At 40.8% G+C, this 16,765-nt stretch overlaps 1 protein-coding gene across 2 annotated transcripts in view; it reads right to left on the bottom strand.

Annotated features, from left to right (window-relative positions):
- The window catches only part of LOC124035132 (inositol 1,4,5-trisphosphate receptor type 2-like), a 167,648-nt gene that overhangs the window by 43,767 nt on the left and 107,116 nt on the right, over positions 1-16,765 (bottom strand). For both annotated transcript variants that reach the window (XM_046348555.1, XM_046348559.1), the window contains exons 44-51: positions 13,371-13,466; positions 13,186-13,305; positions 6,526-6,651; positions 5,565-5,757; positions 5,340-5,465; positions 1,233-1,408; positions 932-1,096; positions 301-478 (exon numbers count right to left, since the gene is read on the bottom strand). In XM_046348555.1, coding sequence (XP_046204511.1) covers positions 301-478; positions 932-1,096; positions 1,233-1,408; positions 5,340-5,465; positions 5,565-5,757; positions 6,526-6,651; positions 13,186-13,305; positions 13,371-13,466 — 1,180 coding nt within the window. The remainder of the gene's footprint in view (positions 1-300; positions 479-931; positions 1,097-1,232; positions 1,409-5,339; positions 5,466-5,564; positions 5,758-6,525; positions 6,652-13,185; positions 13,306-13,370; positions 13,467-16,765) is intronic.

Genomic DNA, 16,765 nt, shown 5'->3' with positions numbered 1-16,765 from the left:
GGTGTTCGGGAGCAACAGAGATCATGTATCTTATACTGAACAGTGACCATATCAGCGATCAGCAGGACAGGCTGAGGAGGGTGGGGTAATGTGGGGGAGCAGGGGGGTGACAGAGCAGAGTAAATGGGCAGAGACCTAGGGTACTAGTACTAATTGAACTGGGGTAAAAGTGCAGAGACCTAGGGTAGGGTATAGGGGCAAAGGTAGTGAGTAGGGGGTGACTGTAGTTTATAGTGCAGACACCTAGGATAGAGTACAGGGTTCTGGGCTGAAGACAAGGGGACGTCTATGGGTACTGACCTGGCAGACGTTGCACGTCCATGAGGAAGTCGTCCTTGAGGAAGAGGAAGCCCACGATGGAGAAGAGGTATACCAGAATGAGGGCCAGCACAGCCGTGAGGACGATGGAGCGCCCATTACGGGTCACACTCTTAATCACGTTCAGCAGGGTCTCCTCACGGTTCAGCAGATCAAAAAGCTGAGGGGGACAGACGCAGTCAGACAAATGCAGACACAGGGACACACATGGGCACAAACAGCTTTAGGAGAGCTGTAAAGGCAACCGATATCACATAGCTTCCGAACAGAAACAGCAAAATAAGGAGATGATGTGGCTTTCTGCAAATGCAGCTGTGTCTGAAAAACCTGGTTCAAGTGGGGGAACAAGGAGACCATGGAGCTAAATGATGGAACCACACTATAACCACCTGCCGGAATCACATGGCACCAAGAAAGGTCCAGACTTAATCAACATCACTGTTAAACGTCCATTTTATGTTTTACAAATGATAACCAAGTACTTTCAAGATAAATTAATCCAGTTCATTGAATTGAATGGATATTTAAAATGATAAATAAGCAATAATAATAGAAAGTTCTTATATTTTCTAAAGTTAAATGGTGAAGTGTTGCAGAGATTGTTTTCACTAACCAGGAAGCTGTAGAAGAACTCATGGACAAAGAGACCCAGCATACAGACGATGATGTAGCCCACGTGGTAGAGGAAGGGCATGTCCATGACCACTGCCTTGTAGCCCCGCGTGAATGTACCCTGGTTGCCCACGAAGCTCACCAGGAACACTATCTTATTTAGGAGCTGGAGAGAGGAGAGGAAAGAGGACTGAAAGAGGGCTTCAATAGAAGATGATGCTGAAATTACAAAACAGGAGTTAGTATTACACTGTACATTTACTTAAAACTATTTTGTCTGTATTTGACTTTGCTGTACTTACATTGGCGGCCCCCAGTAGCAGCAGGGTCGGGCCCAGGCCCAGTGTGTAAATAGAGCGCAGTATGACAGAGACCAGGAAGGGCCGGACACTCCCTGGTTTGGGCAGGATGAAGAGCATGGCTGTGCACACCACCAACGCCACCCATAGCAGGATGGACACAAAGGGGGGCAGGATGCCTGGGGATGGAGTAAACAAACAAACAAACAACAAATACAGATGAAGACATTCACACTGTTCAGAGATTTGGTATTTGAAGCCTTTGGGTTCATGTATTTAGCAACAGAGCAGAGTGCTTCATTATAGCCTGGTCCCAGATCTGTTTGTGCTGTATTGCCAATTGGGGACAAGCCTATAGCTAAGTGGCAACTGCCAACTGGCAAGACTGCACAAACAGATCTGGGACCAGTATAGCACTTGGCACAACACTCTAGGTTCTCTGCCTCTCGAGAGCCAGTCACAACAGGCAACAGTGGGGAATGTCAAACAATGGCCCAAAGGGAAGACTGGTGATATCCAAACCACTGACCTCGTGCATCTCATAAACACTGTTGCCTTAGCACATGAACCAACATTTACGGTGATTACCATGCACATGATCATGCAGAATTCACCATACAAGATTGGGACTTTCCTTCTGTGCTTAACTTTTTGATCATGATCTACCTTTAGATTTCTCTATTACTATCATGAAATGAGAAGTCATGTTTCCAGCCAAAATCCAGGCTTTAGTCTTTGCAATGCAAGGCTAACAGACCAGAAGTTTGAGGATTTGCTGACCACCATGGACGAGCTCACTCTCCCTGCCCGTTTCATTACACTACAATCAGAGCCAGATGCAGACAATGATCAGCTGGGGGGAAATCTGATTTTCACAATTTGATGCAATATTAAGCAAAACGGCACGAGGAGCATTTAGCAGTGGTATATTCACCATATACCACAAACCCCAGAGGTGCCTTATTGTTATTAGAAAACGGTTACCAACCAAAATAAATATTTCGTCATACCCGTGGTCTGATATACCACGGCTGTTAGCCAAATAAGCATTCAGGGTTCGAACCACCCAGTTTATAATTATATATGCAACACATTTTTTCCACCAACAGGTTTCTGTGCCAATGCACCACACACAACCAATAATCAACACAACTGCATACCGATTACAGACTTCGAGCGCTTATCATAATGGTTTGCGTTTTCAACACAATCAAGTAGCGAATCGAAATCTTTTAAAAAATCAAAATGCATCCCTCCCTACTCAGCATCGATTGTTTGGTTTGACAACCTCCAAATGTCATTACTATTTTTGGTGTTTCTTTTTCCATTAATCAAATGGCAGTTGCACAGTTTTGATGTTGGAATTATAGTAGAGTGGATGAACATGCACAGATATACTACTTAAAGTCTCCTGTAGGCTAATCAGATTAAAATATTGTGACTAGTTGTGTTAATGCCACACACAAAATGTAATACATTTAAAAAGTTAAATGACAAATATTTAGGCTATATTGAAGCGTTAGGGTCTAGGTTGAAGAATGGCTGCTCGTGTTAAGCTTTCCTGAATAACTCGGCCTGCTGGGAGCATAGGCCTGTGGCCAGGATGACTTGGGATAATGATGATCGGCAACAGACAGCGCTCCAGTATCAGAAGTCAAAATACAGCCAGACTGGCCTGCAACTGTGCCTTTCTGTAAACTGTTGAGAGTAGACCCACTACTATTCCAAATGGAATGAATGGAATCAAACATTCAAATAACAGTGCTTTTGCGCCATTATTCAAATGACATTTTCACTGCAGTTTACAACCTAGAGTAGAATTGTGATGACGAGAAAAAAATTATGCAATTATTCATTGGATTGTGGTTTGGATTGTGTAGGCTAGTCTAGGTAGGATCCTGTTATTGTCCCTAAAACAAGATCGATAGGGGAGCTATTTGAGCTGCGTGTCTGTTCTTTCATACAATGAAGCACCTGGCCTCCACTGCCTATCAGTTATTCCTCTATCTTGTAGATTTATATAGAAAATTGTGACTTGTTTCAGGAAACTATGCGTAAGTCGTGCTTCACTACTTCACAGGACAGTCATTTGAACAAAACCTTTTTTTATTTTTTTAAAATGTGTTTTTTTGTGGCAGAATTACCTTGTGAACTTTAATGTGCCTTAATTAATAACAAACTTGTATGGCATCTGTAAAATTGTTAAATTACGAGCCTAGTTGGTTTAGCCATGGAAAAATACCGAAATCTTCCTGCAAGCCATGACTGGCTAAGATAATGAGTGGGCTGGACATGCCGATAGAGGAGTTTGGATTGGTCTGCCATGTAGCACGCTTCGGTTTATAATATGAGCTGGTCAGTATGTGTTGTAATAAATGTAATACTTTCTAACACAGCTTTTTTTTAAAGATCTCACGTATTAGAACTGCATAAAGTGTTGCTCTCCTCTTTCTGAAGGACTGAGTTTTGAAATTGTGGAATTCGAGTATGATAGCTAAGGAGATGGAGAGAATTCTGGTGTTTGACTGCAAATATGCAGATGGAGTCGAAAAGAGAACACACAGAAGGCTCCGGATCACATTTTCAAACTATGGGCAACCATGACATTCGTGACAGAGAGGGAGAAGCGTCTATTCATGTATACGGGTAAGAGAGTCTACATTTTTAGATATTTCACATGACTAATTTTGTCAGAAAGTAATTTTCATTTCAAGTTAAAGTGTACTGTTAACTAACTAGCTAAAGTTAATAGGCTGGCTAGCTAGCTAACATTGTGTGTATGATCTGTGTAGTAATATTATTAATATCTCAGAGCCATTTGGATTTCTAGTTTAAGCCTAATGTTAACTAGCTAACATTGAACCTGTTTGGTTAGCTACCTTCAGATTCATGCAAGGTGGTAACGTTATGAGTTGGAATTATGGCTCATTGTTTAGCTAGCTAGATACATGTTTAAACAAAAGACTGCACCATGCAAGTAACTATTTCAATAGAATGTTTATGTTGTCACTTCAACAACTTTCGATAGACATAGCTGGTAAATTCGCTCAGAAAAACTGACAAATTTACGAACGCGCAACACGCGTTGAATATGGTTGGTGTCAGATAAATTTGGCAAAAAAAGCGTAATTACATTATTGCCAGCAGCACATTTGCAGTCACCAACGTTCTGGATAACATAAAAACAGCCTAACCAACTGTGTTAGAGCGAGTAAAATGGTCAGAGTGAGCTGTTCTCTCATTTGTGTCTGGAAGTAGCTAGCAAGCTAGCCAACATTAGCCAGTTAGCTTGGGTGCTTGACTGCTGCTGTTCGGTCAGAATGCTTGGATCAATCCTACTTTTCAGCCAGAGCGTTCAGTGTGCACTCTGAACGCTCCAAGAACAAAACGCTCTGAATTTTTCGAATGGCCAATCTGGCAACGCTCTGAGCTTTCGAACACCCAGAGCACACTCAGACACTCCAGATTAAATTTACAAACATCCGTAGTATAAACCAGCCTTTAGTCTTGAAAAACTTTGGTTGTTTAGTACATAGCCTCACATGCGAATCCTTAAAGAGATGGGTGGGGCTAAAGCTTAAAAAGGTGTGAACGATGCTGAATGGGTGCAGACAAAGAAGGGCTCTCCAGTAGTAGTACCAAAACATTCAAGGGCTATTTTTTCAAAAGTGAGGTTACAAGTTTATTAACTCTCAAAGCAGGATTACTTTCCCATTGTTCCTCAACTGTAGTGTATGATATACAATTTTATAGCTCAGAGTCTTGTTTAACCAATGTAAAAAACACAATTTCCAATTTTGCTACATAAAGACCAAACGAATCGAGCTGGTCGGTCACAATTGAATAATTTTATGTTTGGTAAGATTAACCAATTACAGGTCTAGAAACACAGTACAACTACCGCTATTGTCACTATGGATAAAGGGCAGGATAGACAGTCGAATGGTAGACAATATTGACCAGTGGTATAGTAAGCATGCAGAAAAGCATAGTGCATAAGGGAAGTACAAAAATACCTTGAAAGGCGAGGCACATGCAAGCAAATGAGGACATTATATAACTGTCTCAAACTGTCTCTAATGAATAAGAACTTGCTGTAGGACATCTCACCTTCATCTCCGTCATCTCCAAAGGGGTAGAAGAGAGCCACGGCCACGTTGACTAGAACGGCTAGGTAGAAAGAGATGCTTCCCCAGAGAGAGATGTGCCGAGAGAACCAGAACAGAGCCAGGTTATCTATAGTGACACGGGACAACTGGTTAATGCCCCTGTATCACAATGTAGCCATTATTTCACCACCAGAATTGTTCATCAGTGTAACACTTTTTATCTTACTGCGTATCTTCTTCTGCCAGCGCATCTCATTATAGAGGTCGTCAAACTGCGTGAAGAAGTCGTTGACCTTGCTGCCCTGGTCATCCCTCTCGGTTGTAGTGAACACGCGCATCTTGGACTCCTCTGTCAGGTACTCACAGATGTTGGGCACTGGAAACACTATCTGCTCCATGGTGCGGTCGTGACGCACAATCTGACGAAAGAACATGATATGATACCCCTAAGACCAAAAGTAGGTGTACGTTCAGGGGTACATCTAATAGAAATGCATTCCAGGTTACTATGAAGCTGGTTTAGAGAATGCCAAGAGTATGCAAAGCTGTCATCAAGACATCAAATTGAATTTTACCTTCATTTAACTAGACAAGTCAGTTAAGAACACATTCTTATTTTCAATGATGGTCTAGTGGGTTAACTGCCTGTTCAGGGGCAGAACGACAGATTTGTACCCTTACAGCTCGGGGATTCGAACTTGCAACCTTTCGGTTACTAGTCCAACGCTCCAACCACTAGGCTACCCTGCCGCCCCAGAATAGCCGAGTGAAGAAACTACGTGATTCTATGTGTTATTTCACAGTTTCGATGTCTTCACTAATATTCTACATTGTAGAAAATAGTCAAAATAAAGAAAAACCCTTGAGAGTAGCTGTGTCCAAACTTTTGACTGGTACTGTATATTTAAACAATAAGGCCAGAGGAGGTATGGAATATGGCCAAATATACCACGGCTAAGGACTGCTCTTATTCACGGTGCAATGCAGTTTGCCTGGATACAGCCCGTGGCCATATACCACAAACCCCCCAGCAAAAAAAAAATAGCGAGCAAAATTGGATGATTTGGTGTCATTACAACCAAAAACTGGTTGAAATAAAAATCATGACGTAATTTTAACCAGTTTTGCCACTGGGTTGAGATAATAGGATGATGTGATTAGATGAAGACTGTCTGGGTGAGGTCTACCTCTATCTGAGCAGTGTGGTTGGCATAGTAACCAAGGGCGTCGCCTCCCTCCGTGTCATCGTTCAGCAGCAGCCCCGCCGCTAGTGGCCTCAAGCTCTGCTGCAGGAACTTGCTGTGTCTGGCTAGCTGGAACACACAAAGTACAGCCAATCAGTCAACACTAGGTACTTCCACTATTACAGATCTGTCATCGATAGTAAAATGTGGAATGGGTTTGTAATCCAATCCATTTCAACTAGAGGTTGACCGATTAATCGGAATGGCCGATTAATTAGGGCCGATTTCAAGTTTTCATAACAATCAGAAATCTGTATTTTTGGGCGCCGATTTGGCATTTTAATTTTAATTTAATTACATTTTTTACACCTTTATTTAATCTTTATTTAACTAGGCAAGTCAGTTAAGAACACATTCTTATTTTCAATGACAGCCTAGGGTTAACTGCCTAGTTCAGGGGCAGAAAGACAGATTTTCACCTTGTCAGCTCGGGGGATTGCAACCTTACAGTTAACTAGTCCAACGCAATAACGTCCTGCCTCTCTCTTGTTGCACTCCACAAGGAGACTGCCTGTTACGCAAATGCAGTAAGCCAAGTTAAGTTGCTAGCTAGCATTAAACTTTTAAAAAACAATCAATCAATCATAATCACTAGTTAACTACACATAGTTGATGATATTACTAGATATCATCTAGTGTGTCCTGTGTTGCATATAATCTGACTGAGCATACAAGCATCTAAGTATCTGACTGAGCGGTGGTAGGCAGAAGCAGGCGCGTAAACATTCATTCAAACAGCACTTTTGTGCGTTTTGCCAGCAGCTCTTCGTTGTGCGTCAAGCATTGCGCTGTTAAGGACTTCAAACCTATCAACCCCGAGATGAGACTGGTGTGACCGAAGTGAAATGGCTGGCTAGTTAGCGCGCGCTAATAGCATTTCAAACTTCACTCGCTCTGAGCCTTGGGGTGGTTGTTTCCCTTGCTCTGCATGGGTAACGCTGCTTCGATGTGGTGGCTGTTGTCGTTGTATTGCTGGTTCGAGCCCAGGGAGGAGCGAGGAGAGGGATGGAGGCTATACTGTTACACTGGCAATACTAAAGTGCCTATAAGACCATCCAATAGTCAAAGGTTAATGAAATACAAATGGTATAGAGGGAAATAGTCCTATAATAACTATAACCTAAAACCTGGGAATATTGAAGACTCATGTTAAAAGGAACCACCAGCTTTCATATGTTCTCATGTTCTGAGCAAGGAACCTAAACGTTAGCTTTCTTACATAGCACATATTGCACTTTTACTTTCTTCTCCAACACTTTGTTTTTGCATTATTTAAACCAAATTGAACATGTTTCATTATCTACTTGAGGCTAAATTGATTTTATTGATGTATTATATTAAGTTAAAATGAGTGTTAATTCAGTATTGTTGTAATTGTCATTACAACAAATAAAAAATAAAAAAATGTATTTATTACTATTATATATATATATTTTTTTTTAATCGGTATCGGCTTTTTTGGTTCTCCAATAATAGGTATCGGCGTTGAAAAATCATAATCCGTCGACCTCTAATTTCAACACCTAATTTGTTTGTAACTTATAAACATTCACATTTGAGTCATTTAGCAGATGTTGAGGAGGAGGTGCGAGGGGGGGGGTGCTGTGGGATTATTTAAGATACTATTTGAAGAGGTAGGGTTTCAGATGTTTTTCGATGATGGGCAGGAGCTTGTTACACAACAGAAAAGAGCTTTGACTGGGCTGAGCGTTAAGCTGCCCTCCCGTAGCTTTGACTGGGCTGAGCGTTAAACTGCCCTCCCGTAGAGGTGTAGAGAGACAGTCCTTACAATGAAACAGAGCAGTTAGAGATCATTGCCATTCAGTGAGGCATTCTGATCTCAATCACCAAGCAGAGACATCATCCCCTAAAACATCTACTCAATACCAAGTCTGTTGTTGACAATGTACTACTTTTCCGCTCTATCCAGTGATGAATGTCTGCCTGCCTATTCCTCTTTCTGTGGTGATAAACATTATACACTTGTCGGCGGACCATCAGTTGAGATGGGGGTGATTCTCAGCTGACTATTTCAGACAGCACACAGCAAACTGGGAACATTCCCAGAACATAAGCTAAGAGCCCCATTAAGTTATAGATAAAACCCTATCTAACATTAGGATGATATCTTGAAAACACACAAATATGTACAGTGCAATCAGAAATAATTCAGACCCCTTCGCTTTTTCCACATTTTGTTACAGCCTTACTCTAAAATGGAATGAATAAAATGTATTTCCTCCTCAATCTACACACAATACCCCAAAATGACAAAGCAAAAACAGGTTTAGACATGTTTGCAAATGTGTTACAAGAAGAATACATTATTTACAAAAGTATTCAGACCCTTTGCTATGAGACTCCAAATTGGACCTCAGGTGCATCCTGTTTCCATTGATCATCCTTGAGATGTTTCTACAACTTGATTGGAGTCGACCTGTGGGGAAATTCAATTGACTGGACATAACTTGGAAAGGCACCTGTCTATATAAGGTCCCACAGTTGACAGCGCATGTCAGAGCAAAAACCAAGCCATGAGGTTAAAGGAATTGTTCGTAGAGCTCCGAGACAGTATTGTGTCGAGGCACAGATCTGGGGAAGGGTACCAAACCATTTCTGCAGCATTGAAGGTCCCCAATAACACAGTGGCCTCCACTCTTAAATGGAAGAAGTTTGGAACCACCAAGACTCTTCCTAGAGCTGGCCCGTCCAGCCAATCAGAGCAAACGGGGGAAAAGGGACTTGGTCAGGGAGGTGACCAAGAACCCAATGGTCACTCTGGCAGAGCTCCAGAGCTCCTCTCTAGAGATGTGAGAAACTTCCAGAAGGACAACCATCTGTGCAGTACTCCACTAGTAAGGCCTTTATGGTACAGTGGCCAGACGGAAGCCAATCCTCAATAAAAGGCACATGACAGGCCGATTGGTGTTTGCTAAAAAGGCACCTTAAAGGATCGTTGATGAAAACCTGCTCCAGAGTGCTCCAGAGCGCTCAGGACCTCAGATTGGGGTGAAGATTCACCTTCCAACAGGACAACCACGCTAAGCACACAGCCAAGATAGCGCAGGAGTGACTTCGGGACAAGTCTCTGAATGTCCTCGAGAGGCCCAGCCAGAGCCAGGACTTGAACCCAATTGAACATCTCTGGAGAGTCCTGAAAATAGGTGTGCAGCGATGCTCCCCATCCAACTTGACAGAGCTTGAGAGGATCTGCAGAGAAGTATGGGAGAAACTCCACAAATACAGGCGTGCCAAGCTTGAAGCCTCTTACGCAATAATATCTTACCCAATATTTGTATCGTATTTTACCTTCATTTAACGAGGCAGGTCAGTTAAGAACAAATTCTTATTTACAATGATGGCCTACCGGGGAACAGTGGGTTAACTGCTCTGTTCAGGGGCAGAATGACAGATTTTTACCTTGTCAGCTCGGGTATTCGATCCAGGAACCTTTCGGTTACTGGCCCAGCGCTCTAACAACTAAGCTACCTGCAGCCCCAAGAAGACTCAAGGCTGTAATCGCTTCCGAATATGCTTCAACAAAGTACAGAATACTTATGTAAATTTAATATTTTTGCTTTTTTCTACATTTTCTAACATTTCCAAAAACCTGTTTTTGCTTTGTCATTATGGAGTAATGTGCGTAGTTTTGATGAGGACATTTTATTTTTCATCCATTTTAGAATAAGGCTGTAAAATAACAAAATGTAGAAAAAGTAAATGGGTCTGAATACTTTCCAAATGCACTGTATTTGTTTATCTATGTAGGTACAGTACCAGTGGTTGAGAGAATGCTAAGTGTGTGTAAAGCTGTCATCAAGGCAAAGTATATTTACACTTTTTTGGTTACCACATGATACCATGTGTTATTTCATAGTTTTAATTAATATCTTCACTACTATTCTACAATGTAGAAAAATAAAGAAAAATAAAGAAAAACCCTTGAACAAGGTAGATGTGTCCAAATTTTTGACTGGTACTGTACATACATACATACAGTTGAAGTCGTAAGTTTACATACACTTAGGTTGGAGTGATTAAAACTCGTTTTTCTACCACTCCACACATTTCTTGTTAACAACTATAGTTTTGGCAAGTCGGTTAGGACATCTACTTTGTGCATGACACAAGTCATTTTTCCAACAATTGTTTACAGGCAGATTATTTCACTTATAGTTCACTGTATCACAATTCCAGTGGGTCAGAAGTTTACATACATTAAGTTGACTGTGCCTTTAAACAGCTTTCGGAAATTCCAGAAATTGATATCATGGCTTTAGACGCTTCTGATTGGCTAATATACATAATTTGAATCAATTGGAGGTGTACCTGTTGATGTATTTCAAGACCTACCTTCAAACTCAGTGCCTCTTTGCTTGAATTCATGGAAACATCTAAAGAAATCAGACAAGATCTCAGAAAATAAATTGTAGACCACCACAAGTCTGGTTCATCCTTGGGAGCAATTTCCAAATGCCTGAAGGTACCACATTCATCTGTACAAACAATAGTACACAAGGATAAACCCCATGGAACCACGCAACCGTCATACCGCTAAGGAAGGAGACGCGTTCTGTCTCCTAGAGATGAACATACTTTGGTGCGAAAAGTGCAAATCAATCCCAGAACAACAACAAAGGACCTTGTGAAGATGCTGAAGGAAACAGGTTCAAAAGTATCTATATCCACAGTAAAATGAGTCCTATAACGACATAACCTGAAAGGCCGCTCAGCAAGGAAGAAGCCACTGCTCCAAAACTGCCATAAAAAAGCCAGACTACAGTTTGCAACTGCACATGGGGACAAAGCTCGTACTTTTTGGAGAAAAGTCCTCTGGTCTGATAAAACAAAAACAGAACTGTTTGGCCATAATGACCATCATTATGTTTGGAGGAAAAAGGGGGAGGCTTGCAAGCCGAAGAACACCATCCCAACTGTGAAGCACAGGGGTGGCAGCATCATATTATTGGGGTGCTTTGCTGGAGGAGGAACTGGTGCACTTCACAAAATAGATGGCTTCATGAGGAATTAAAATTATTTGGATATATTGAAGCAACATCTCAAGACATCATTCAGGAAGTTAAAGCTTGGTCGCAAATGGACAATGACCCCAAGCATACTTCCAAAGTTGTAGCAAAATGGCTAAAGGACAACAAAGTCAATGTATTGGAGTGGCCATCACAAAGCCCTGACCTGAATCCCAGAGAGAATTTGTGGGCATAACTGAAAAAGCTTATGTGAGCGAGGAGGCCTACAAACCTGACTCAGTTACACCATCTCTGCCAGGAGCAATGGGCCAAAATTCAACTTATTGTGGGAACCTTGTGGAAGGCTACCTGAAACATTTGACCCAAGTTAAATCATTTAAAGGCAATGCTACCAAATACTAATTGACTGTATGCAAACTTCTGACCCACTGGGAATGTGATGAAAGAAATACAAGTTGAAATAAATCATTCTCTCTGCTATTATTGTGACATTTAAAATTCTTAAAATAAAGTGGTGATCCTAACTGACCTAAGACAGGGAATTTGTATTAGGATTAAATGTCAGGAATTGTGAAAACTGAGTTTAAATGTATTTGGCTAAGGTGTATGTATGTAAACTTCTGACTTCAACTGTACACACTGGTGGAAAAAGACAATTTCATCCATTTTAGAATAAGTTTATAAAGAACCAGAAATGTGGAAAAAGCCAAGGCGTCTGAATACTATACACAAACAGCGCATTTGGAAAGTAGTTTTTTTTTTTACATTGTGGGAACATTCACAACCTATTTTGGTTTGCTGGGCAGATGCTCAGAACTGTGGTGACTTTTACTGATAAACAGGAGCAATAGCTAAAAGGGAATGCTTGGGTTGTGTGTTATGTGTGTGTATATGAATGCTTGGGTTGTGTGTTATGTGTGTGTATATGAATGCTTGGGTTGTGTGTTATGTGTGTGTATATGAATGCTTGGATTGTGTGTTATGTGTGTGTATATGAATGCTTGGGTTGTGTGTTATGTGTGTGTATATGAATGCTTGGGTTGTGTGTTATGTGTGTGTATATGAATGCTTGAGGCAGGTGTGTGGTATGTAATGTTTGTAAATGTGCACGTGTGGGGTTACATGAAGGGGTTGAGCGTGTGTGTGCAAACTTCTGTATATGTGCTCATGTGTGTTTGGTGTTATTTTGGAAGTGCAAACAGCCAGCCCCAGAAAGCTCGGTGGTCATGATGAAACCAGTCGGTTGGTGGGACAGAAATACCCTGTCTGACAATCTATTTTGGGTGAAAGACAGAAGTGAAAACCCGCTAGACCTGTTCTGTCTGACTCAACACAGGAACCATTTCTTCCACTGAAAGTTACATCCATTATCACCTGCTGAAATCACACAAAACAAGCCTATATGAACACACCTACAGACATGAATCATTAGACTCACCTAGCGGTGGAGTAAGAGTGTGACACAGGCGAATGATACAGTATGTGAATTACCGTCTTTTTCTGTGCCACTGACTTTGTCATTGTGTCCTTATTAAAGTATTAATACGCAGGTGCACAAATTCTCCCCCACACACACACTCAATCATGCTTGTTATAACACACGTCATGGGGTTACCTGGTGGGCCAGGATGTAGATGTTGTGTCCTACGTCTTTTGGTTTGATCTGGTCTCCTATAGAGTTCTCCTCAGCTTCACTCTCCAGGCCCTGGGCATATGCCTCCTTCATCACATCCACCTGGAACACACTTTGTCAGTAAAGTGTGTATTTGTGTGTGTTAGTGTGTGTGTGGATTCACTCACCAGCTCCATGGGCCTCATCTTGTAAAGGATCTTCTCAGCGTTCTCGCTGTCATGGCGACTCTCCATGATTGCCAGCAGCAGCTTGGAGGCGTTGTTCTAGCACAGAGAGACCACGACACATGACCATCACATCCTAACCCACTCCACAATCTGTTACCGGGCGGAAACGGACTTCAAAATCAGTACTATACGAAGGCAGAGACCAACCGTGTTGAGCCCCACCTGTTAAACATGCACTACCATTCAAAAGTTTGGGGTCACTTGAAATGTCCTTGTTTTTTTTAAACTTCTCTAGGGTAGGGGGCAGCATTCGGAATTTTGGATGAAAAGCAGGCCCAAATTAAACAGCCTGCTACTCGGGCCCAGAAGATATGATATGCATATAACTGGTAGATTTGGATAGAAAACACTCTAACGTTTCCAGAACTGTTAAAATAGTGTCAGAGTATAACAGAACTGATTTGGCAGGCAACAACCTGAGAAAAAAAAACTTCCTGAATGGATTTTTCTTTTTGTAGTTTTCTATTCAATGACATTAAAGTATCCATTGACTTAGGACTCAAATAACAGTTCCTATGCCTTCCACTAGATGTCAGCTGTCTTTAGAAATGGTTTCAGGCTTGTATTCTGATAAATGAGGGAGTACGACCAGTTTACCCTGAAGTGTCACAGAGCATTTTCATGCGCAATCCCGAGAGAGTGCCTTTCTTGTTTACCTTTTATATTGACAACGTTATTGTCTGGTTGAAATATTATAGATCATTTAGGCTCAAAAACAACCTGAGGATTGAATATAAACATCGTTTGACATGTTTCTATGAACTTTATTGATGCAATTTGGATTTTTTGTCTGCCTGTTTTGACTGCGTTTGAGCCTGTGGATTACTGAAGGTTTTTGGATATAAAGAGACTATTGAACAAAAGGAATATTTATTGAGTAAATGAATATCTTCGGAGTACAACCATATGAAGATCATCAAAGTGTAGGGATTAATTTTATCTCTATTTCTGAGTTGTGGAACTCTTCTGCTTGGCTGGTTACTGTTTGCAATGATTTGTCTGCTGGGCTGTGTTCTCAAATAATCGTAAGGTATGCTTTTGCCGTAAAGCATTTTAAAAATCTGACACCGTGGTTGGATTCACAAGAAGTTAATCTTTAAACCTATGTAAAATATGTTTTGTTTTCTGAATTTTTAGAATGAGTATTTCTGTATTAGAATTTGGTGCTCTGCAATCTCATTGGATGTTGGCCAGATGGGACACTAGTGTCGCACATACCCTAGAGAGGTCCAAGAAAAACATTTTTTTTGTCCTTTAAAATAACATAAAATTTATCAGAAAAACAGTGTAGACATTTGTTAATGTTGTAAATGACTATTGTAGCTAGAAACAGCTGATTTTTTAAATGGAATATCTACATAGGGCTACAGAGGCCCATTATCAGCATCCATCACTCCTGTGTTCCAATGGCACGCTGTGTCAGCTAATCCAAAATAATCTGCTAGCTAAAGAGCCAAGAACTTGAGAGGAACGTATCTTCCTCAACGAGGACTATCCTGAAGCTGTGCGCCAGAAGAGGAAAGAACTGATCCCAGCCACAAAAGCTGCCAGAGCATGTGGGGACATTACTTACATCCGCTATGACAGGCTCATTGTCCACCCTCCCTCCCAGAAGAGCCAAGCCTATGGGTTCGTAGCTTCAACCCCGCAGCACACACATGCCAATTGATTAATAAACTGCTGAATGTATATTTTTTTCTATTGCTTTGTTTGCTCTTCTTGCTCTTTTCAGTATTATGTCGATCTCTGATAAGGTACCCAGTAAAGGGATGAAAATATCCCAAATGAATATATGTAGCCTTAGAAATAAGGTTAATGAAATCATTAACTTGCTAACATCAGATAACATTCATATATTAACCATTTCTGAGACTCACTTAGATAATTCATTTGATGATACATCAGAAGCAATACAGTGATATAACATCTATAGAAGAGACAAATGCTTATGGGGGAGGTGTTGCTGTATATATTCAGAGCCATATCCATGTAATGCTTAGAGAATATCTTATGTCAAGTGTTATTGAAGTGTTGTGGTTGCAGGTTCACTTGGCACATCTAAAGCCTTTTCTTTTGGGATGTTGCTATAAGCCAACAAGTGCTCACCGTCAGTATCTAAATAATATGTGTGAAATGCTTGATAGTCTTTGTGATGTAAACAGAGAGGTCTAGTTTCATGGGGACATGAATATTGACTGGTTTTCATCAAGCTGTCCGCTTAAGAGGAAGCTTTTTACTGTAACCAGTGCCTGTAATCTGGTTCGGGTTATTAGTCAACCTACCAGGGTGTTTACAAACACTACAGGAACAAGATCATCCACATGTATTGATCACATTTTTACTAATAATATAATAATGCTGTAGAACTTTGTTCTAAAGCTGTGTTTGTACCCATTGGGTGCAGTGATCACAATATAGTGGCTAGATCCAGGAAAGTTAAAGTTACAACAGCTGGGCCTAAAATAGTATATAAGAGATCATACAAAATATTTTGCTGTGACTCTTATGTGGATGATGTTAAAGATATTTGTTGGTCTGATGTGATTAACGAGGAGCATCCAGACGCTGCATTTGATGAATTTATGAAATTGCTTATTCCAATTATTGATAAACATGCACCTGTTAATTAAGAAACTGACTGTTAGAGCTGTTAAGGCCCCATGGATTGACAAGGAACTGAAAAAACTGTATGGTTGAAAGAGATGTGGCAAAGGGAGTGGCTAATAAGTCTGGCTGCACATTTGACTGGCTTATTTACTGCAAATTTAGAAATGATGTGACTAAACTCATCAAAAAAAAGAAGAAACTTTATTATGAAGCCAAGATCAATGATATAAAAAATTATGGAAAAACTAAATTAAATTGTGGGCAGAAAGATAAATTCACCTCAATCTTTCATCGAATCAGCTGGCTTATTAATCACAAAACCATTTGATGTTGCCAATTATGTTATTTATTATTTTGTTGGCAAAGTGGGCAAACTTTGGCAGGAAATGCCAACAACGAACAGTGAGTAATTGTATTCATGCATAAAAAAACTAATAATGAAAGAAAAGCATTGCAAGTTTTAATTTTGTATAGTTAGTGTGGGAGAGGTGGGAAAAGTATTGTTATTGATCAATAATGTCAAACCTCCTGGCATTGACAACTTAGATGGAAAGCTACTAGGATGGTAGCTGACTATAGCCACTCCTATCTGTCATATTTTTAAGCTGAGCCTAGAGGAAAGTCTTTGTCCTCAGGCCTGGAGGGAAGCCAAAGTAATTCCGTTACCCAAGAGTGGTAAAGCGGCCTTTACTGGTTCTAACAGTAGACCTATAAGCTTGCCGACAGCT

The sequence above is a fragment of the Oncorhynchus gorbuscha genome, linkage group LG01 (assembly GCF_021184085.1).
Source record: "Oncorhynchus gorbuscha isolate QuinsamMale2020 ecotype Even-year linkage group LG01, OgorEven_v1.0, whole genome shotgun sequence".
Taxonomy (NCBI): Eukaryota; Metazoa; Chordata; class Actinopteri; order Salmoniformes; family Salmonidae; genus Oncorhynchus; species Oncorhynchus gorbuscha.
This window is presented reverse-complemented; position numbering and strand designations above follow the sequence as displayed.